The sequence below is a fragment of the Colias philodice genome, chromosome 1 (genome assembly GCF_061535455.1).
Source record: "Colias philodice isolate Cphi_HAF_F1 chromosome 1, ilColPhil1 Martin Lab GWU primary, whole genome shotgun sequence".
Taxonomy (NCBI): Eukaryota; Metazoa; Arthropoda; class Insecta; order Lepidoptera; family Pieridae; genus Colias; species Colias philodice.
The window spans coordinates 8,410,557-8,433,949 of record NC_143086.1 but is presented as its reverse complement, the minus strand read 5'-3'; the positions used below and the strand labels follow the sequence as shown (position 1 = coordinate 8,433,949).

Sequence of the window (23,393 nt, the reverse complement as noted above, 5' to 3'; positions counted from 1 at the left end):
TTTTAAAGATTTAGCGCCTTATAAGACTGAAGATACACAAACTAGTGCTTTTTTGCTGTTGGTATACTGCCTTTTCGAAAATTGAGTTGGCAACACTGAACATTATCGTCCGATAGCTCACGGGCATATCGGTGTCGGCTCCGATATCCGATATCGGATCGGACAATGTGAAAGACAGGTACATATTTCATACATTTTACTTCCCTCCGATATCGGATATCGGCTATCGGCTTCCGATATCCGATATCGGATCGGATAATGTGAAAACGCTCTCAGATGTGATTTTTATGGAGATATATAGTTAGGAGGCTAGAAATTGATAGGCTACTTTACCGTGGTGAAATATGTATATATTTCCACCCGCGGCTTCGCCTGCACAGTCAAAGAAAAACCTTCATAGTTCCCGTTCCCGTGGGATTTCCGGGATAAAACCTGTTCTATGTTCCGGGGTAAAAAGTAGCCTATATGGCCTTTCTCGGGTATCAAAATATCTCTATACCAAATTTCATGCAAATTGGTTTAGTAGTTAAGGCGTGATTGAGTAACAGACAGACAGACAGTTACTTTCGCATTTATTATAATATTAGTATGGATTATTCCAATCGAAATTTCCTTTGATTACGTGAACAAAGCCGCAAGTCAAAGAATGGCACCCATTAATTGAATGTAACAAAAATTATGAAGAAAAAATATTTTCCATGTTTAATTTATGAGATGCAATTAGAAAAGAATTAGAACAATAATTTGCCAAGCAAGTTATTAAAATCTGCATATAAATGTAATGTTAGTGCGTGTAGATGGTGTAGATGAAGCTTTATTTTATTATACTCTACAGTCACGACACAAAAATGTGACAACATAAAAAGTTAACGTCGGTTCGCGAGCATCCACTCGGCACCACAGCTCGGCACTCCAACACCGTTTACGAGAAAGCAATTATTAATTTACTCTTTGGAAGAAAGGCTGTGTCGTTGAGAACTTGTGATGATATATCCAGCTTTTACTTTTAATTTTATTTATTAATTTTGTTAGGAGATACATGTGCAGCTCCTATATGTTTGTTTCATCTGTTTAGACGTTTGAAGTTTTTGTAAAATATTTACGAGTGTACATGCGAGTGTATCAAGTTCCCGAAAGCCGCGAGTTTTGCGGCATCCGGCTGTTCTTTGATACTTTGTCAATACAGGTGTGAAATGATATAGTTGAACAATGACTGACGACAAAATGGGTTCAAACAATGTGGAAGCAGAATACATGGACATCGCAAACAGAAATGCTTGGCCGATAGTTTACCAGGTAAATTTTGCCTGCATGATATGACGCGTTATTTTGCGTTGTGTATGCCACGCACTAGTGACTAATTTGGAGTGTTATCACTATAACCACAAGAACTATTAACTTAGCAAGTTATTCAATACCAAAATGACTAGGTTAGAAATTAAATAGACTCCTCTAAATTTGTAGCACATACTTCCAGAAAATTGTTTTGTATGAATTTCCTTGCTAAAGCTTATTTTTTCCTTTCAAGTATTTCCCTTAAATTTTGAATGCTGTTGAAATGAACTGTTCAATTTTCTTGATGGTATTCCTAGTATTTATTCCCTTTTGCTTAGGTAAATTTTTGCAATAACATTGCCACTTGGTTATCATTTATTACAGAAAGACCAGACACATGGTTCGCTTGTTTGTATTTTTCATAGCTTTGAAACTATGAAAAATACAAACAAGTAAACTATGTTTTATTTTTTTCCAAATGTTGTATGTTCTCCGCTTCTATTATAGTTCAGGATCCATCGCCCATTTTTGCACTTGATTAATATCAAGCTAATTTTCCGTGAGTAGCTTTATTTTGATGAGACGCCCAACAATTTCATGTACGAAACTCTTGATTGTGGTAGCTAACAGAGGTAAAAAGGATAAAATATTTTGATTTGATGGTTCTCAAATATTTATTACTAACTGAATTTTTTTTTGTGTTCAATCTCAAGATAATTATCTAAATTATTCGAAAAAATATTTGTCCTACAAAATCTATGGTTTGATCAAAGAGTCCCCTCTTTCCAATGTGTATTGATAACGAGGTCATCATAAATGATTACTAACCAGCTGATTTTTTTGTTTTCACTTAGTTAATATTTATATAATTCAACAGACATATTGTCAACAAAGTGCTAAATAAATATTTGAGAACCATCAAATCAAAATATTTTATCCTTGTTACCTCTGTAAGCTACCACAATCGAGAGTTTCGTATAGGAAATTATTGGGCGTCTCATCAAAATAAAGCTACTCACGGAAAATTAGCTTGATAGTAATCACTTGCAAAAATGGGCGAATGATCCTGGACTATTATTGTAATGTTCCAAAAATTATTACACTACGATTATTATTATAACACAAGAGATTATTTATTAATGTATAATGTCATATTCTGTAAAAATAAATACAATAAATATGCATAATAGAGTGTCATACAACCATATCAACAACAAGAATGTACAAACACTGTCTAACAGTTCTTACAATAAAAACATTAAGACCGGTCAATCATTCAGGGGCCAATGGGCGAGAGACCACAGGAATGATCCCAAGCTTCATAAGATGTAGTCAGCAGCTTGTTTCACTATTTATGTGGCTCTCCATAAGTAGTTTAATTTTGTTTTCATCTTGGATGTTAATAAATTGTGTCAACTGCAACGGCTGTCTCGACTTTTTTGTGCTGATGCTTCTCTTTATTCCCTGTTACCATATCCTTGATGACAGCTAAATGAGGTTTTCAAGTCTTTAGTTTAAAAAAAGACAATACCATACAAAGAATAATGCCATTTACAGTAATGAATCTTAATCTACAACTATGTATAAGCAAGTTGTGTTAATTACACCATTATAATTCAAGACCAACAGAACAGATTTTAATGTTTGATAATTTTGTTTGTGCCAAAAATGATATTCTTTTAAACCAAAAATGCCATGTGGATTATTTGTTTTAGAAAATTGGCCAAGAATGCCAGTCCTACCCCTACACATGCACAGAGGCTAAGAAACCCCAAAACAAGCCGCTGAACCGCTACAGAGATGTTAATCCCTACGATCACAGCCGTGTTATATTAAAGCGTAGTGAGAGAGACTATATCAATGCCAATCTTGTTAAAGTAAGTTGCAACCTTGTATGTTTTGTTTATATGCAAACCTATAAAAATATATAAAATTGACCAATGTTCATAGATGAACGTACACAATAAAAATTGAATTTACCTGTACGTTACTTATTTTTAGATGGAGCGCGCAAATCGTAAATATATTCTCACACAAGGGCCACTCGCATTCACTGTTGGACATTTCTGGTTGATGGTGTGGGAACAAAACAGCCGAGCAATTTTAATGCTCAATAAATTAATTGAGAAAAATGAGATCAAATGCCATTGGTATTGGCCCCAAGACATCGGTTCCGAAATGGTACTGAGCGAGGTTGAGCTAATAGTTCATCTTCTTAGTGAAGAAGATTGCAATTATTACACAACAAGGAAATTCAAGTAAGTTTATTGCGTATTTAATTAATCCTCTTTATTGTACCAGTTCTAAGTACGCTAATACGATTTGCCATTTTTTTTAACATATAAAAAATAAAATAATATTATAGCAGCAATTGTTGTAGTTCTTTATAACTGCAGTGGCATCCCTACAAAATTATTTCCAGTGTGTGTGACTGTGATTGCTCGTGATTGTATAACTGCTAATTTCGTGTATCCTTATTCAATCCAATTGCACAGCGAATATTACATGCATACGTCGAGTGTTATACGTTTGTCGCTAGACTATTTTCCGTTAGGAAATTCTGAAAATTATTGGAAATAGCATTATTATTACTCAATTTATCTCTTCGTCGAATCTACTGAAGCTTCTAGAAAATAACAAGTATAATATTTTTATTGCTTGTTGCAATTTTCGAAGAATATATCTATAAATAGAACTCGGGCAGCTTATCGCCTACCTGGTGCAGAGAAAATCGATCAATGTGAACAGATTTTATATCAAGTACATATATCTGAACTGTTTCGAATACTGTATTTTTGTTTGGTACTCAATGTCTGAAATAATGATAATGAACGCCTATATGAAAATTAAATATGATTACTGTATTCTGAGCATACGTGCCCAGTGCCAATAGAATAAATTGATTTGGCCATAAGCAATTATCGCGCTGGTGACATTGCGCGAATTATTAATTTGAATTAAAAAATTTGTTATGCTCAAGTGCGAAGCTTTCAATGCGAATGTAAATTTTATTTTTAATTACGGCTCTGCTTCCGGGTATATGAAAATTGAAAATGCCCACCATTAATTAATGATTTAATTGAAAAGCAATACGTATATAACTTTTTTTTGCATAACTTTTCACCGGAACGAACCTTAATTAAAACCTTCATCTTTTAGAGTTTAGACTCCGTCTCACTATGATTTCAGGCATTATTTTTTAATGAAGTCATTTTTAATTTTTTTTAAATAAAAAAAAAATACTGTATTTTATACAAAGCAGAATCGTGTATTGTTTCGAGGTATGACGGTAATGCGCGTATTTGTTGATATTTCTCTTAAACCTTATATGTGGGGATTGTTAATTAATATAAAGATACATAATATTGCAATGTTTGCAATTGAATATTTATACATATGCAACGTAACACTCATCCAAGAATTGATATCGCAGTTAAATACATGTAATTGCGTGAACTGTAATACCTACTACTGAATGATTTATACATTGAAAAGTCCAAATTTAAAAGCATGAATCCCAATATTCTAAACTCAATAATCCGTAACTGCACGTTTTAACAGTAATTTTTAATTGATCTGACCGTGACTAATCTCGGTAGTCTCCCGCCTTGTTTAATTGAATTGTTTTAAGAATTGCAACAGCAAATAGAATAGAAGTGCATAGTCCTTATGGGGGTAAATTTTATTGTAAATAAATCCTATGTTATCCTGCATAGGATAGGATGCAACTAGCATCCCACGTACAACCCAGTTTGCAAGGGAGGTAGATAAGTAGTACCTATTTCTAGAACTTTGTAAAACATAAATCATTTTCCAGTAAAGAATTTTATTAGAGAAACGCTGAGAAGAAAAATCTGTAAAGTGTTCTACTATCGTTCTAAGACTTAGTTTGTAAAATGTATTTATTCCTAATTGCAAAAAATATATGCACATGTGTCACTAATGCGAAAATACTTACTTATCTATTATGATGCAACTAAGTGTGTCAACAAAAATAAACTGAAAACAATATTTTCCAACAATTATTATATCCAATAATTATGTGTAATTACATACTAGATAATATAAAATTTTCTATACTTAGGTAGACCGTAGACATACGAAATTTGATAAAAGATAAAAACCACTTGTAAATAATTCTTAACTATACATCTACTCATCTACGTAAATAATAAATATGAAACGTTTGTAGATTCACGAGAATTGAATAACAAGTTCTTCAATTTTCATTTGAATAGGTACATATATTTTCAATCGTAGAAAATTCTTTCCAACTACAAATGATATTTCAAGAAATATTTTTCCTTTTTACTGCACAATACGAGCCATACGTTGGATGCGAATTGAAATTGCTTTGCGAAATATTTTCTCAATCGTAACATAATATTATTCTGATACGGTCGTCTTAGACGTATTGTTAAGGACTTCAAAGAATAAGTGGAAGATGCATATTGGTTTTATACTTTGATTTATTATTTATTTTAGAGTTGAGTTCGAATGTTTTATTAGGTAAAGCAGTTTATTGTTATATAATAGTGTTATAATGTTATTTTTATTTATGAATTATTGAAATGTTGAAATGTACAGCAATAGGTACAGAGATTTAAATGAGTAGATCTTTACAATCTACTTATTAGTTATTAAGTTAGAATATCAAAGCTTAAAGATCCCCTATAAATTACCATGGAATGAAAAGAAAATATAAGGTCGTAATTTTCTTATTGAATAGATGGTATATTACACAGAGGGCAATTTATAAGACTTCATTTAAGTAATTTTATTAGACCTTTCAAAGGAAAGAATATTTCATTTACAATCTAATAAAGTGAATTTGTAAAAGTAGTGAACATTTGTAAGGTAATTAATTTCAGTATGTACTGTTACCTGAGAACAAGCATTCAATGAATCTCGTTACTATAACTGGTAATTTTCCTCAATTATCGCTTTGTAATGAGGAAAAATGTCTCTTTTAAATAGGAATGGAACGAATAAATTCAATGAGTTTCTCCATAGGAAATATAGTTTATGCGCAAGAAAAATGAATATTTGCTTGAAAAGTTATTAAAATAGGGCAAGTATTGAATTACTCCTTTATACTCTTGAAATATAAAACCAGAGTGCGACCGACATGCATTCGCGCAACGTGCCTGCATATATAATTTTGTTTTAGAATCTACGATATGGTGAGTCGCGAGGCTCGAGAGGTGTTGCAGTTCCATTACACGACTTGGCCAGATTTCGGGGTTCCAACCTCGCCGAATGCGTTTCTAGCGTTCCTCAAGAAGGTCCGCACGTCGGGCGCGCTGGAGGCGGACGTAGGGCCAGCCATTGTGCACTGCAGCGCCGGCATCGGCCGCTCGGGGACCTTCTGCCTGGTGGACTCCTGCCTCGTCATTGTGAGTTTTATTCTCTCGCCCACGGCACTCCCCACTCATTTGGATTATAATCTTATGGTATACTAGCGGTCCGCCCCGGCTACGCCCGTGGTACATATTTTGCAATAAAAGGTAGCCTATGTTCTTTCTCAGGGTCTAAAGATTATCTTTGTCAAATTTCATCAAAATCGGTCCAGTAGTTTATGTGTGAAAACCATACATACATATATACATACATACAAACCTTTCTTCTTTATAATATTAGTATAGATTACGACCTGACTCGCTAAAGAGACTATCGGATATAAAAATCCTAGTAGTTTCTGAGATTACAGCCTTAAGCCAAATAAAGAGCCTTTTCAGCTTTATAATATAATTATAAACATTTCTTGCGATATGATGAAGACACCTTGATAAGGTTTATCGATTTTATTGTGTTTGGTTTTAGATCGAGAAAGAAGGTCTCGACAGTGTCAACATTCAGAAAATCCTATTGGAAATGCGTAAAGATCGAATGGGGCTGATCCAAACACCGGACCAACTTCGTTTTTCATATCAAGCCATTATAGAAGGTGCCAAAAGATTCAGTCCCGATTATGTGAGTATATGCACTAGCTAATTATTTTAAGTGAATTGCAAATTGAAGTATACGCATGAATGGGATTCTTTAGAGCGTGTAATAGAAGCGTTTAGATATATTATTAGAGAGTCGCGATATACTTAAAAGGTGCAAAGTCAGCAGATAGCATAAAATATTATATACCAACAAGACAGAATAACAAGAGTTAATATACTTATTTAATGTTAGTATATCATACAATTCAGGTCTTTTGTTTATTAGAAAAAATGACTATATTTAAATATGTGTGAAGGCGGCAATAATAAAGTTTAATTACAATTATACTCGCCACGAGGCAAGGTTGATGCGATTAATGATAACAACTAAAGCCCGCACCCCTTTACCTTCATGTGGTTATAATCTAACTAATTAAGGTTGCATATTTGCACATTTGCATATAATTGCATGTGCAGTTTGTCATCATTTTTTAATAAAAACAAATAGTGTCGCTACGATCCTAGTATGAAATCATAAATGATGAATAAAATAAGACTAAGATTGACAACAATGATCGAATGAGAAAGTTTACTTTCGAACACCGTAGGATAAGTTCAACACAGTCCACCATAAGTAACTTAATTGTCAATTCACCCAGACACCATTGATGTTTTGTAAATAACTTGTAATCACACTCGTACAAAACATTCCTTGAAACATTTATACCTCATTTCGGGCAGCATTTCAACATTGTATGATTGTATTGTTCATTAAAAACTTTGCGTAATCACGTGGCACGGGCTCCTTACAACAAAACTCTGAGTAATCACGTGGCACGGAATCCTGACAATAAAACTTTGCGAAATCACGTGGCACGAGTTCCTGACAATTTTTGAGCGTGACTGTGGGTCTAATTGTTTGTACAATGATTGGTACAGAAAGAGGAGCCGAAAATGGAAGAGAGTATATACTCGAGCGTTGCTGAAGAGGGCGAGGAAGAAGCCCCGCCGCCTCCACCGCCACGCGCCGAGAGCCTCACGCGGGCGCCCGCAAGACCTCTCCCCGCTATACCGACCAGCACCTCACTTGGTAATATCGCAATCTATTACTTTACTCATCACACGTTCATAGAAATACGTATGCACGGACAGTGCACACGCATCACTTATACTACTATTGCACATAGACTCGCACACGCACGACTTATACTATTAATGCACGAACACACACACGCACGAACGTATGCACGCAAGTCTACTTAAACTACTATTGCATATATACACACATGCATACACATACATGGACGGACACATACACATGCACGCATGCACACACATGCAAGCACGCAAACGCACACAAGCACGCACACACACACACATGCAAGCACACATACACACATGCAAGCACTCATACACACATGCATGCACACATACACATATGCATGCAAACGCACACAAGCACGCACACGCATACATGCACGCACACAAACACACACACACATATACACGCACACATACGCACACGAACGCATGTACGAACACATGCGCGCACACGCACACACACACACATGCACGCACACGCACTACTTTTAAAGTACTATTACAGACACACACACATACATATGCACACAAGATCGCACGCGCGCACAAACTTGATTATTTAATCTACTATTGCACGTAGATACACAAATATTAAAGGTAAAGCTAAATACAAACTAAGAGTTTTATATAATATGTATTATGCAAGTAAAACTAAATACGAACGCAAATAAAAGCAATCCATGATTGTATACTTGATCAAACTAAAATTCCAACTTCATGGAAAATTAAATAGTTTTACTCTGTAATGCTTTATAATTTTGTATTTTTATCATGTCTATAACATATAAAAATATACTTAAAATATTTAATAATTTGCTACTTTCTCTATATGTACACTATATAATAAAATTTTATACACTACATTATTTTGATATCTTACGTATAACAAAACGGATAACACCTCTCAAGCTAATATTCACAACTCCACTTATATTATACTACAGATATATTATACTAACCCATAAACATCACATTTCATTCACCTCATAGATTTTCTAGTTAGTATCTATAAGTTCTATGTACATATATATGCATTATATTGTAGCAGAGTAGGTATTATTAAAAGTATTTAAATGACCCTTTTAATTTTGCGTACATGTATGATTGATCCTCTTTCTTAGAACCTTAAAATAAATTTATTTGATTGATATTTTAATACACTTTTTTTGTTCATTTAAGTTTTATCAAATAAAGTAATGCATAAGTAATAATATGTGTGCTTATAAATTATAATATTTATTCGTAAAACGTTAAAATCGACATTTTATTTACATCCATGTCTAGTTTTGTTTGTTTATGTATATTTTGTATAGGCCACGAGTCTAGTGTGGGCACCTTGGTTCAAATAATGTATACTCAATTTACTGTGTTAACAGCCTTATTGCCATAAGTATCAACGAGATTGTATGCTTGATTTTTGAATAAATATTTTTTACTTTTACTTTACTTAGAATTACGCAAAAAATTTTGAGATGTAGGTTATTTTTTTTCAAATGAACTAAGTCAATAAATGTATTGCAAATGAGTTGGCTTCACAATTTCAGTCCCGAATGTGTGTTGTCTTTTTTTTGCAAATTGCGGACAACTACACTTGCGGGCTAACCCAGTAAATGGCCAATGGCAAAATACCGCGTAAAAAATATAATGTGTCTTCTTATGAAAATGAAAAAGACTTCAAATGAAAATCAGCAAATTAAAAAAAAAAAAAAAAAACAATAATTAAATAAGAGGATCAAATTCTGTTATTGTATTTCAAACATTAAAAGGGTTTATTTAAATATATGTAATTATTGTATTAACATAAATGCAGTTCATTCATATTTTATCTGTAGATCAACTAGTATAGACACAAAAATTCAAAGATTAAGTCTAAAAAATATATTATTTATTTTTAATAGTGCATATGTACAAAAAGATATATAGTGCATATGTAGATAAATTAGTTTTTAGCAGATTAAATAATATTATCCCGTATTAAAATCGCATCGTAATCGTAAAATATTATGTCTAAAATCTTAATTTGGTTGTTAAGCATGTTGTATATAAATGAACTTGGTTCGGGAAGTACCCCTCGCATACAACATCGGCGTGGAATAAGTATCATAATACTGCTATCGTTCTATAAGTATCCACTGAAGTTGGCAATACAGTTGCAGAGGTATAAGGCGTCTGTAAATGTTCGTGGGCGGTGTAAGTCGCTTTCTATGCGACCCACCTGCTCCTTTGTCAACTCATGCAAGAATTTTATATAGTCAATTAATGGTCTCGTCAGTTAACATCTCCTTTATTAATTGGTGGTAATCATAAAAGTAAAAATAGTTTGATATACACAATTAAAACTATGTTTTACTAATACTAAATTGTTTCCACGCTTATCAGTGTGTATGTTGATGTCAAAATTCCACCGTGTACGTATAAATGTAATTAATATCTGTCATTGATAGACATTGGTTGCTGCAATCGAGGAGTATCTCCCGATTACGGTTTATTGGACCATGGGGATCGTCATCACCATTTACAGTCTGTAAGTGTCCCTTCGGACATAGGCCTCTCGTGTGGCTCCACTGGGCACGGTCTTTGGCTCGCTGTCAACATTGTGACCCGCAACCCTGCGCATATCGGCTCTCCACCGAGTACCAGGGCGTCCTACGCTACGTGTACCTACATACACTTATAAATTCAATTCAACATCATAATCTCAATGGATTTTTGATAATTTGAACAAACAAATCATAATTTTTAATTCAAATTATATGATATACAAGGTGTAATCGTTAAGTGTGCACCAGAGATTATTCCGTTACTGTTGCAGATATCAAAAAACTTTAAACTGATATCGAAAGTACTTAACCTAATGAGTAAAATAATAAAAATTTTTTAAAAACAAAACGAGATATATCCAAAAATGTTACATTAAACGCTCCCATACATTTTATTCCCCATACATTTTGTATCCATAGCAGATTTTCGAAGTCACGTTCTCATTGTTCAATACAATGACGAGCTCTATTCAAAGTTTCTAAATGAACTTTCCTTCAAATTTGCGAAGTAATTAAAGCAGAAAACCAAATAAAGTAAGAAAAAGCTATAATCTTTCATATTAAATGTACATGGGATATTCATATCTCATACTAAATGTATGGGAGGGTTTCATGTTAATTTTTTAGATATTTCTCGTTTTATTTTTAAAAATTTACTATGGCCATTTTAGTCATTAGGTTAAGTACTTTTGATATCAGTTTAAAGTTTTTTTATATCTGTAATAGTTACGGAATAATCGCCTGTGCACACTTAACGATTACACCCTGTACATATATCTTTTAAATAAATATAGTATATTTATTTTTATATCTATATATTTATTATTCTTTTTATTGTTCTCAACAGTGAATATGTATTTTTTTATTTTTTACTTACTTTACTTATACTTTACTTTATTTTTATATATATATTTATAACTTTAACTTTATCATTTAACTACGACGAGAGCTTGCTACGTGGATGAAGGCTGCAAACGACCAGGTAGTATTAAAACCTTACAGAAAGGAAGAACAACGCTTTAAGGTATCCTACAATTCATCTTCCGGAGTAGACAAGCACCGGCCTGTCGCCATCTCATGTAGAGTCAACGAACAGGAAATACTTTAATATTTACTTTTTATACCAGTCGTTGCATTCTACGAATAAATAACATTATATACAGCGCATTGGGCAATGTTCGTCAGTCAACATGCGGTCACCATGTTGCTGTAAAATATTATTTTGATATATGTACGTCTTCTTATAGTAGAAATATTGCGTAATATCACTACATTTTTATTTGTCTCCATTTTTATGCATAATGCATATATCTTTAAAACGACTCAACTTATTTTGATGCGGTATTTTAATAGATAGAGTGGTTCAAGTAGTCTAAGATCCGAATTAGGATCGACCTTCACTCATCTGATAGTCAGATGAGACGTATTTTTTATCAAATATAATTTATGATCAAATATACCTATGATAACCTATGTATCAAAAAATCAATTTTTTTAATACGTACTTTAAGAACGATTTTTACAGGCAAGTCTGTGTGATTGATTTTGTGTTAAAATTGTCTAACCTTTGATATCCATTTCGATAAGTCAGCAGACCGGTGGAGTCACCTATTTTGACTTGCCTGTTCACGTCTGTACCATAACCATACATAAAAATGATTATTAAAGTCTATCTAGGCATGTTCTATGTTAAAAAACTATCAATAACTATCTATCATTGGTTTGCAATGAAAGTGATATAGGAAAATCCATAAAAGTTAGTTAAATAAAAAATATCCATGAGCACTTTTTGATAGGCAAGTGATCATGGAGATATTTGTTTGTAATTATAATATATATATTTCATAAAAAATACGTCTCATCTGGTTATCAGATGGATGAAGGTTGGCTTAATTTCAGATCTCGTATTAAGAGTATGTTTTTAATCTATAATTTAATAATGAAACGCTAAATTTGTTGCAAGCTCAAATCTCGAGAAAAGCTGAACCGATTTCGTTCGTTCGTAAACATGTACCACGGGCGAAGCCGGGGCGGACCGCTAGTATATATGTAATAAGTTAAGTTTTAGACAGCGACTGCGGAAATCTAGTTACTTATTAAGTGACGTTTCTTATTATTTATTCGTAGTCTGCTTTTAAAGTTGAAGTTAAAATCTCATTCCCTCTATTTAAAATTGTTATTAACTATTATAAAGAGGAAATATTTTGAAGTAAATATTGTTATTAATATTTTAATAAAGGAACTTAAAAGCTCACTTGACCGATTCTGCAAAAAGCTTTCATAAGTATATTTTTTTTAAAATAAAAATCTAAATATTCTCAGTCGTAAAGTACAATTAACTCTGAATAATTTTAATATTTGAACATTTCAAAATAGTTTGAAAGAAATAGAAAAATCTAAATACATTCTCATTCGTAAAGTACAATTAACTCTGAATAATTTTAATATTTGAACATTTCAAATAGTTTGAAAGAAATAGCTTATAGCTCCCGATCAGTTATAAAATTCAATAAAAATATTATGTGTGAACAAATCTACAATGTTGGAACAAAATACAGGAAACTTGAAGTACAACTTGGCTGAGAGCTCGAGCTCTGAGGAGGGCCCGCCCACTCCGCCCGCGCGCGACTGCCCCACGCCGGTCTCCTCCGCTGACGACGAGGACGACGACCGAGACGCACCCAGCGTTACTGAAACGTGAGTATACTCCCACACACATTTTGTAGTTCAATAAACACACATCAAACAACAATAATTGTTTCTAGTTACAATTATACAATTCAATTTCATTTATTCGGAACCGAAACACTTAGAGAAAAAATAATTGACACTTACAAATTTAACATTATCACACTCAAATTTGTCCGAACCAATATTACGCTACGCTTGTATTCAACTAATAAGAGATAGATTTTGCACATTGCTGCCACGAAATAAGATGTTAATTATAATAAAGGCTCGCAACGTCGTTTTGACATTATTAAAAGTTCGTCAATAAATTGTATTGACGATCTTTTAATAAGGGATTATTAGTCTTTATTGTTGTGTGTATAGTACGACAATGAGAACGCTCGATATTTCCTACGCTACAGTGTTTTGGTAGTTAAGATGCAGTTCCGAGGAATTTCTAAAATAATACTGACTAGTATTCATAAATTTATACTCACGATGAATAAGGTTTAAAATAATATAACGAAGAAAGAAGCATCTAAAATTTCAAATGTAACATATTTTTTGTATAAGTGTGTATATGTATGATTGAAATTAAAGGGTGTTCCTTTATCAAACTTACTTTACTTTTATTCTTCTCTTTACTATGGCGACACAAGACTGCTAAGTAGGTATCGAATGCGAGTTCGAATCATGATCAGTAGTAAGTATTAAAAAAATTCCAAGAAAAAATAAATCTCGGTCTAACAGTAACAGGAGACAGAAGGCTAATTGCGACAGATAATTCCGTGATTAAAATCTATCAGTGAAAGGGACGTATAATCCATCTAACCCAAAAGCGGACACGGGACTTTCACTTTTCAACTGGTTTCGAAAAAAACTGTATTTTTGTGGGGTTCCTTAAAACATTTGGCTAGGTGAACCGATTTTGAAGATTCTTTATATATTTGGAAACTGGAGTCTCCCGTGTGGGACCTATTGAGATTTGATGTGTGATGAGAATTTATTGAAGAATAGAATAAATTCGAGATCTCAGCATTGGAGACATTGTTCAGATATCGCAGTTAAATGTACTTACGATAATTTTGTATTGTATGTAATCTATACTAATATTATAAAGCTGAAGAGTTTGTTTGTTTGAACGGGCTAATCTCAGAAACTACGGGTCCGATTTGAAAAATTCTTTCGGTGTTAGATAGCCCATTTATCGAGGAAGGCTATAGGCTATATACATATTATCATTACGCTGAGACCAACAGAAGCGGAGCCACGCGGGTGAAACCGCGAAGTGCAGTTTAACCTATAATTGCATGTACATGTGTGTTCTGTTGTTAAATAAATTGTTATTTATGATCGAGTTTAAATTTAGATCTATGTATATACATATGTACATACTAAATAAACGATTTTTATTTTTTGAAGTGAAACTTCTTTATCGGGGTTGGACAAAAATTTAGTGTAACATTTTTGCGTTACGCCGTACGCGTGACATTTTTGCGTTACGCCATACTCGTGACATTTTTAAGGTCATAAAGAAGTTTCACTTCTCACGTGTGTACTCTAGTACACGCATACATTTTTTTTTATTATTTTATTTATGATATATGTGTGTGTGTCCAGCGGCACGAGCGCGGAGACGCTGCGGCGGCGGCGCACGCGCGAGCTGGCCGAGCGCGTGTCCGGCATGAAGAAGCGAGCGCGCGACGCCGAGCGGTGGCACGCGCTCAAGAGGTCACTATACAAGCCCCTCACCATTACCTTCGGCTTCCTCCTCACCGGCATCATCGTCTACTCCTACGTCAAACACTAGCCGTGCACGGGATGACGATTATTATTAATAAGTGCATTTTTCCGGTGTTTCTTGCATATTGATGTTTAATGCTATATATGTGTCATAGTTTCTGTGTCGTGGAGGCCTCGCGCCTCAGTTTTGACTCGCGACGATTATTGATATATCATTGCTGGACTGAGGAATGTTGATCTAGTTAATTGTTTAGATTTTTAAATAAATGTCCGTTAATGCACCTTTCTATTCGTACCGTGTTGAGATCGATGTTTGAGAATTTATACTGTTAGAATTTAATGTTTCATTAATTTGTATTAACAAATGAATATCAATATCAAATTTCCCACTTCGAACTTCTAACGAGTTCCCTATAGGTTATTTTCTAACGCTCACTAATTAAAGCCAGGCCTATACACATTGAAAATCACGTTTATTATACAATTTTTGGTCTGTTGAAATCAAATAATTTAAATAATACAATTATTTATTTGTAAATAAATAACAGTTGTAAAATCTTCAAACTGATTGCAAAACGTCACAGATTCATTTTTGATGGACATCTTAAAAATCACAAAAATTTTCAATTAATCAAAAAGCGTAATGAAACATAAAGAGTGACCGTCATGCTAATGAATTACAGCATGATGAAAACATGATTTTAGTGCCAAAAAGGTCAAGCCTACAAACTCATTTGATTTTGGGCTCAATGTAGATACCACAAATTGCGAAACACTAAAAACATAAGTAAAAAAATCTATTGCTCTTTGTTTTGGTCTTCATTAGACTGAAATGTTATGATTTTGACCGGACTTTATTATTAAACTAGCTGCGCTCCGCGGTTTCAACAGCACGATTGAATGAGTTTTTCCATTTAATCCTAATGTTCCTGTGGGAATATCAGTATAAAAAATAGCCTAAATTACTCCCTATACCAACAGATATCCTTCAGTGAGTCCCGTCAAATCGGTTCAGCCGTTCCTGAGTTTTGCCGGAACAAACAGACAGACAGACAAATTTAAAAAAATCCTATTTTGGTATATGTATACCCATATGCATTTAGTAAAAATTGGTTATTTCAATATTAAAAACAGACACTCCAATTTTTTGGAGATCAATTACACTAAGAGAAACAATTATTGGTATAAATTATATATTTATTTAAAGTATAACAGTTCAAATATTTTTTTAAGAGCGAGTAAGATAGAAAAAAATTATGTTTCTTTTAAGGTAGAGATGATATTATACTTCTGAAATTTCGTGAACTTTATTTTAGTTAATTACGTCAGAACTGATGTTCATCAAAAGTGATCAGTGACGTGCGTTTATCGATTGAATTTATCGAACATCTATTAATATTTTTTTTTATTTTATATATCAATATATGATAATGATTATACATATTAATTAAATTATGATTTTTTTTTAATTTAGTTGTGCAGATATTATTTTTCTAATCGAATATTGATTCCGATTGTATGTAACTTGAATTTAATCGGAGATGCATTTACAAAACTGGGTTAGTTGTGTCCTAAAGTCATATGCCCAAAGCCTCTTTGACAGCTAAATTAACCATTATAAAACATTAAATCGCATAATAAAAATAAAAAAAAAATCAATTATATCTTCTAAGTATGACTAAGCTAAACACTTAACTTTCCCATCAATTATATGACTGCTTTCTTAAAAAAAATAAGACAAACGAATGGCATTTTACATCGATGTTTATATAAATTTAATATCGAATTAATATATATCATTGTTTTTAGGAATGTATTTAAATTACGATTGTAGTATTCAAAAAGTAATATAAAATGTTTCTGGCAACGAGGCAGCTATTTCCTACATCCATAGATTTTGATTTTGTTTTATAATACAATAATACTTTATATATATGGGTCTAACTAACTAAAACTAACTACTACAATAGTACTTTTTATACATAGTACTTTATACACAATTTATGTTTAAATATTAAACTACTACATATTATATAACTATTGACCACGCATTCTTTGGTTCCAAAGCTTATGGCATAATCAAGTATGCTGCAAGGCGAATTTTAATGTTTATAATTGATATATTATGCCCCAAATTATAACATGTATGTAATCATGACTGACATGTTAACTCCGAATATATAACAGTAATCTTACATATGATAAACTATGGATACCGCTTTTAATATTATTAATTATTATAATTCCATACAATTTTTGAATAGTAGTTTACATGTTTAACAAACTAACCGTAGAAATTCATATAAATATTTTAATATGTATTTAACAATACATCCAAGACGTACAGGTATTTACGTATAATTTTACGACCGAATTGTAAACAAGGTTATTTTAGAGTACATTTTGTGATCGTAATTGACATTACTACATCAAAATTAGTATCGCAATTTAAGAAAAGCATACGACCCTATTCAGCGTAATAGTAATTTAAATAATCTCAATTTTAAAGTTTAAAATTTAAATAATCATTTTAAAAAATGATATAAAAAGCATTGCTCCCGTCAAAAAAAATAACGAATCGTGAAAAAACACGATTCGTGAAAAATCACGATTCGTCTTCGTGTGAATGAGCTCTAAGATGATTTTATATACATAATGATAGCAATTAGAATTGTGAATCATCGATTACAAAAGCTATCGGTGAAATGTTTCCAATTTTTCCGATACACTTGTAATTTGCGACTTGACTTGAGGTGATTTCATTCTAAATACAACCATGCAATAAATAGGAAGCACTATTTTTAACAGTACCCTTTAGTTTACCCAAATATCTTCTAGAGATTATGGTTAAGTATTATTCTGCAAAAAAGACATTGAAAAACTGTACGCTCGGCTTATTGTAATATGTTGAGAAGATTCTCAACAGTAGATACTATAACCAAACGTCCACAATGCGCCGTTTGGGCTCCTATTTCTGCGTAGTTAAAATATTACGAACAAACAAACAATTATTTCTGAAGACGAATTTTCGGCATATTATTACAAAATGCCAAGCTGTTGTAAACTGACGATGCTGTTTATAAATGACAATATTATACAATTTGGCTGCGACACGATATTATATCACGAAGAAATTAACTATACGTATTTGTAGAAAAATCACCCCGACATACTTAACTATTAAAGTAAAAACTTTTGATAGCAGTATCCCATCAAAATGTTAGCATAATAAGCACACAGAATTCGATAGATGAAAATAATTCTAAAATAGTTTTAAATTTATAGCATGTAGCATTCACATTTATATTTTAGGTATACACTTTATGAAATAATTAATAGTTTTTTAACATATTAGAGTTTACTCACACGCATGCATGTTTATATTTTTATTCATATATACGAGGAGATGTCACGAAATAGTTTTAGAATTCAGTAAAAACTTGACCTTTGAAGATGTTATTGAAGTAATTGGTACAAATTTTGATACATATTGCCTTACACTGACGCTACTAATCGATCCAAGCTGTCCAATTAGGGATAACTACTAATGTAGTTGCACCAGGTTTGGTGCACGTTGAACGCAACGAAGAATTTAAATTTGATATATAATTTTTAATTAAGGTTAACTTTAACATAATTCTCTAATTGTATGTGCTTTCAGTAATAGCAATGTGTGTATTAAGGGGTAATTATTATATATGTAATTGATAGTCTTTATAATAATTAATGTCAGTACGTTACAAATTGACGTTTAAAAGTCTTATAAAAACAATCGTAATTTTATTCCACATCGTATGGAACCATTACAGAATATAATTGTCATGCGCGTAGTTTAATGTATGTGATCGTAACATATTGTAAATTCTTCTGTAAATCTTAAAAATAACTTATTGCTATGATTGCTACATCCATTTGACTAAATGTCAGAAGCATTTATTTGTACTTGAATCATAACTGCATTTAATTCAACATGATTACCAACAATAAACCCGTTTAGCAATAAACGGCACCTGCTTGTGAAAAAAAAACAAATGTAGACATCTATATTATATATAAAATGTGAGTTTGGCTCACGATCGGTAACTCTTACTATGAAGTTTAAATGTATATATTCGCGCTAAACTAAGTATAGACGACATCGGTTTATAATATTCAAAACATTTTTTACGGTTTGTGGCTATATCGTGGATGATCATATTTTATGAAATAAAACTTATTTAGCATTAACCCGGCGTCATTGAGGTTGGGTCAAAATGACCCGGCTTGTTTATAATTTACAATATCTTTGTAATTACTTGCACGATTGTGCTGTTCTTTGTAGTAGCTGGAGCTAATAATGTACATTAAACGTTTTGGAAGTGAAATCCTTTCGACGTCGAGTGTACTGGGAGCTACACGCGTGTTTTTTCGAAAAAGGTAAATATGACCCATCCTCACAATTGATGTAACAATTTCGCGCCATGGCTAAGTTATCGATTTTTATTGTTGTGTATGATTTCTTGGTGTCTGCAAACATTTTTTTTGCATGTGTCTGTGAATTTAATGTTTTTGTTTGTCCAACAGGTACTTATTATAAAATAGGTACTATAAATGGATAGAATAGAAAATATCACGTATCATGGCGGGTTTAGACTCTTGTCTGACTCAGACTTACCTTATTATGATGATGAAGTAAAAGAAGAGGATCATGTTAGAGTGCAGTGTGTTTCAAGCGGAGAAAAGTGAAAACCCGAATTCAATACCTTTTACAATAAAACTAAATATGGGGTTGACGTCGCTGATGAACATTGCGCCTCATATGATGTGAGTCGTAACTCCAAAAGGTGGCCCCTGACAATTTTTATGCCATGCTGGACACACAGGAATTAATGCGCTTATAATACGTCGCATAATTAAAAATAAACCAAACGATAAGCGACGTAATTTTTTGAAAAACGTAGGTCTTGCTCTGGTCATAGAACATTTGAAAATTCGCCAGAAATTGATCGATAGCAATGACAAATGGGCAGAGAATTTATTGGTGGATCATCAGAGGAGCCACCTGCAATTCCCGAAAAAGATGTTAAGTGTGTCCGGAAATAAAAATAGTAAAACAAAACATTTTTGTCAAGCTTGCCCTAAATTTATTTGTCCTGAACGCATCATGGCTTTCTGTATTGATTTCATTTACAACGAAGATTCTAATTAGCTTTGTTAAAGTTTTTTTCTAATATATTAGACTTAAGTTTATAAAAATGCTATTTGTAACCAAAATTACTGGTTAATAGCATAGGAATGACATGAAAACGTAAGAGGTCTATATTTTGTTCGTATTTTTATGAGTTTATGTCAAAATTGATTAAAGTGAATAAAACGTTGGTTAATTATTATTTTTATTTTATATTATCAAAACCAGAATACCTATAACCTATAATAATAACACAGAATACTAATTTTCTCAAAAAGTTTAAAAATAACAACTATAAAATATATGGGTAATATTGACCCACCTCAACGTTCGCGTATCTGTTTTCTACCACAATGACGCCGGGTTAAATATTTAATTTTGTGAAATTTTTACCTACGCTTTGAACATTTTTTAAATTTTAGGGTACAAAATATTATTAACGGGTTAACATAAAATAATGCATTGTTTTTTATCGCTTGCATTTTACATCGATTTATCACTGCAAAAATAACGTTAAATTAATATTATTTAACCGACAATACAACAATTGGTACATTAAATTAATATAATAATATTGTATAATTAATGATAAGATGGGTGAATTTGAATAGCGGTTTATTAATTTCAGGTTAAAATCGGAGGAAAACCCTATTACTGAAAATGAAGACTGAGGAATTAGGTAATTTTTCTACAAAATTTGTTTTATTAAATAATAATATCACAGAATTGGCGACAAAATTTGCACATAAAGGGTTCAATTATAATTGGCCAAATTATAATATTGGGCATCCGTCCTAAATTCTTATAGTTGGTAAAACTTTTATAAAAATTACGCATAATATTCTTTTATTTAATTTCCGTTTTATTCGGTTTCTCAATATGTAGTTTTATTTTAGTTCCAAATACGATTGATTGTCGGCGGGGTAGGAAATGTTTTGGAGTAGGTATACTTTTGCTATTGAATCAAAAATACGATGGGTAAAATATAATCTATCGATATTAAAAGGGTGCATTGTGTTTCACAGTGAGCACATGTATTGGGAATCTATCGTTCGAGTATAACGTTTCCTATTTTTTCGTAATTTGTAGTAACTAGAGTGTAGGTGTAGGAGGGGAGTTTGTTTGCGCATTGACCAACGTTACGAAAACATTGAATACGCCAATAATAGGTAACATAAACCAAGCTTAAAAACACCCAAATGTACCTCGAAGTGAGCTTGGCCACTTTGAAGTAAACTCTACTAAAACTGATATATCCATCCTTTCTGAGTAACACATATTCTTAAATGAATGAGCTTTCAAAGTAATTTTTGACCTAACTTTCATTTCATTTATAGGTGCTAAGCTATTTATTTAGGTTAGTCAAAATAGCATAGTTTTTAAACTAAATACATCTTTTTGGAGACCTGCTGTTGATCGAAAACCACCGAAAGTAAATAATTGAGTAGGCGTTATCCATATTTTGGAATATATTTATGTCCTAAATTAATAACACTAATGATATTCGTGTGATACTACCGAATTAAAGTAGATAAACTTTAAAAGAAAGAAATTACAAACATAAGGTTTTCAACAAAGATGTGTTTACTCATCGGTTACGCAAACTGTCAATTTTATTTATATTTAGACTAAGCACATCGTAGACAAGTTTCCTGTATGGTATAGTGTAAAACTTGATTTGTTATTCACCTATTGGTGACTGTAACCTGTACTTATTTATGTATGCACTAAATCATAATGTAGGCTTGACTTGATGTACCTACACTAACAGAATTATAATGCTAATAAAAAATTTCTTAGATGATTAAATAATGATTTAATAATGCCTATTGCTAAGGCATCCTAATGTGTAAATTTACTTTAGTATTTACTAATTCGTGTCTATGTATTCTTTATAGATATAGTAGTTGAAAAATATATACTGTAAGATTTCCTGAAATGATATATATGCGTATATATACGCCACGAAAGCGAAATGCCTACATTAGTGTTCCGTTTGTATATTTGTTGTTTCGAACATTTATGTGTAATAAAGGATGCTTATTCCGCAGTAGGCTATTTGACGTTAATTGTAGTACGTGTTGTAAAAAAAATGATCTTGTTGTGTGTTTAAGAGAAATAGACATAATAATATATAATGAATAATCCCCATTGATGATTTTTGATTGCAATATATGAATATAATCCAATATTTGATTTGGACAATGATTGTCTATTTCTATGATAAAGAGTATCTTGTAAACTTCGACGATTAAAAAATATATGGTTCAATTACCAACATTGCTTTTGTAAAACAGCATATGTGCTGGAAACCTTTAAACTTTATAAAGATTCAAAGTATGTAGTTAAATTCCATAAGACACAATTAATGGTATTCATAAATTAGTACCATAACTAACTATTAAGATTGAAATATATTTTTATATTCACATTACCTTCATTAATACCGCTGTTTAAAACTTGCATATCTTTTATAAATATTGGATTTTAAAAAGTTTAAATGTAGCCATATGAAAAGTCTATTCAGCGTTTTATTATAGAAGATGTAAATAAGTATAAGGAGAATGGAATAAAGTAGGAACATACAGCAACAAACATAATCTGACCTATATTTTTATTAACAGATAATAATTAGCAACTGTTGATGCATGTAATGTACTAGCGTTAGTTTTAGACATAGAACGTTACTTATGTTATATCATACAGGTAAAAATTGATTATTTTCATTTGCGTGGAACGTTCAATGACAACAAAATGTTCACTTTTTATCGCGCACTAATATTTTGATTAAATACACTGGTCGATGCTCTTTGAACTTAATCTTTTATTTCTATCTGTATATTGGTAATTGGGTTTTGTTTTACACCTAAGCTGCAAGTTATGAATGAATTCCTCTGCTCGCTTGTAGTCATGTAATATCAATAAAAAAAAAACTAATTTAAATTTAATAAAACTCTAAATGAAAAT

General features: G+C 32.0%; 1 protein-coding gene across 2 annotated transcripts; it reads left to right on the top strand.

Annotated features, from left to right (window-relative positions):
• Window positions 1-858: 858 nt before the first annotated feature.
• LOC149491257 (tyrosine-protein phosphatase non-receptor type 61F-like) lies at window positions 859-21,170 on the top strand. Of its 2 annotated transcripts, XM_089714728.1 has the most exons (9): window positions 859-1,296; window positions 2,991-3,152; window positions 3,277-3,533; window positions 6,446-6,671; window positions 7,099-7,248; window positions 8,145-8,295; window positions 13,405-13,543; window positions 15,137-15,247; window positions 21,055-21,170. In XM_089714728.1, exons 1-9 carry the CDS (start codon window positions 1,210-1,212, stop codon window positions 21,095-21,097), a joined length of 1,326 nt encoding a protein of 441 aa, XP_089570854.1. In that variant the 5' UTR covers window positions 859-1,209; the 3' UTR covers window positions 21,098-21,170. The 2 variants fall into 2 exon arrangements, with proteins under 2 accessions (XP_089570854.1, XP_089570845.1); XM_089714719.1 differs by lacking the exon at window positions 21,055-21,170 and having other exon boundaries at window positions 15,137-16,980.
• The last annotated feature ends 2,223 nt before the right edge of the window (window positions 21,171-23,393 follow it).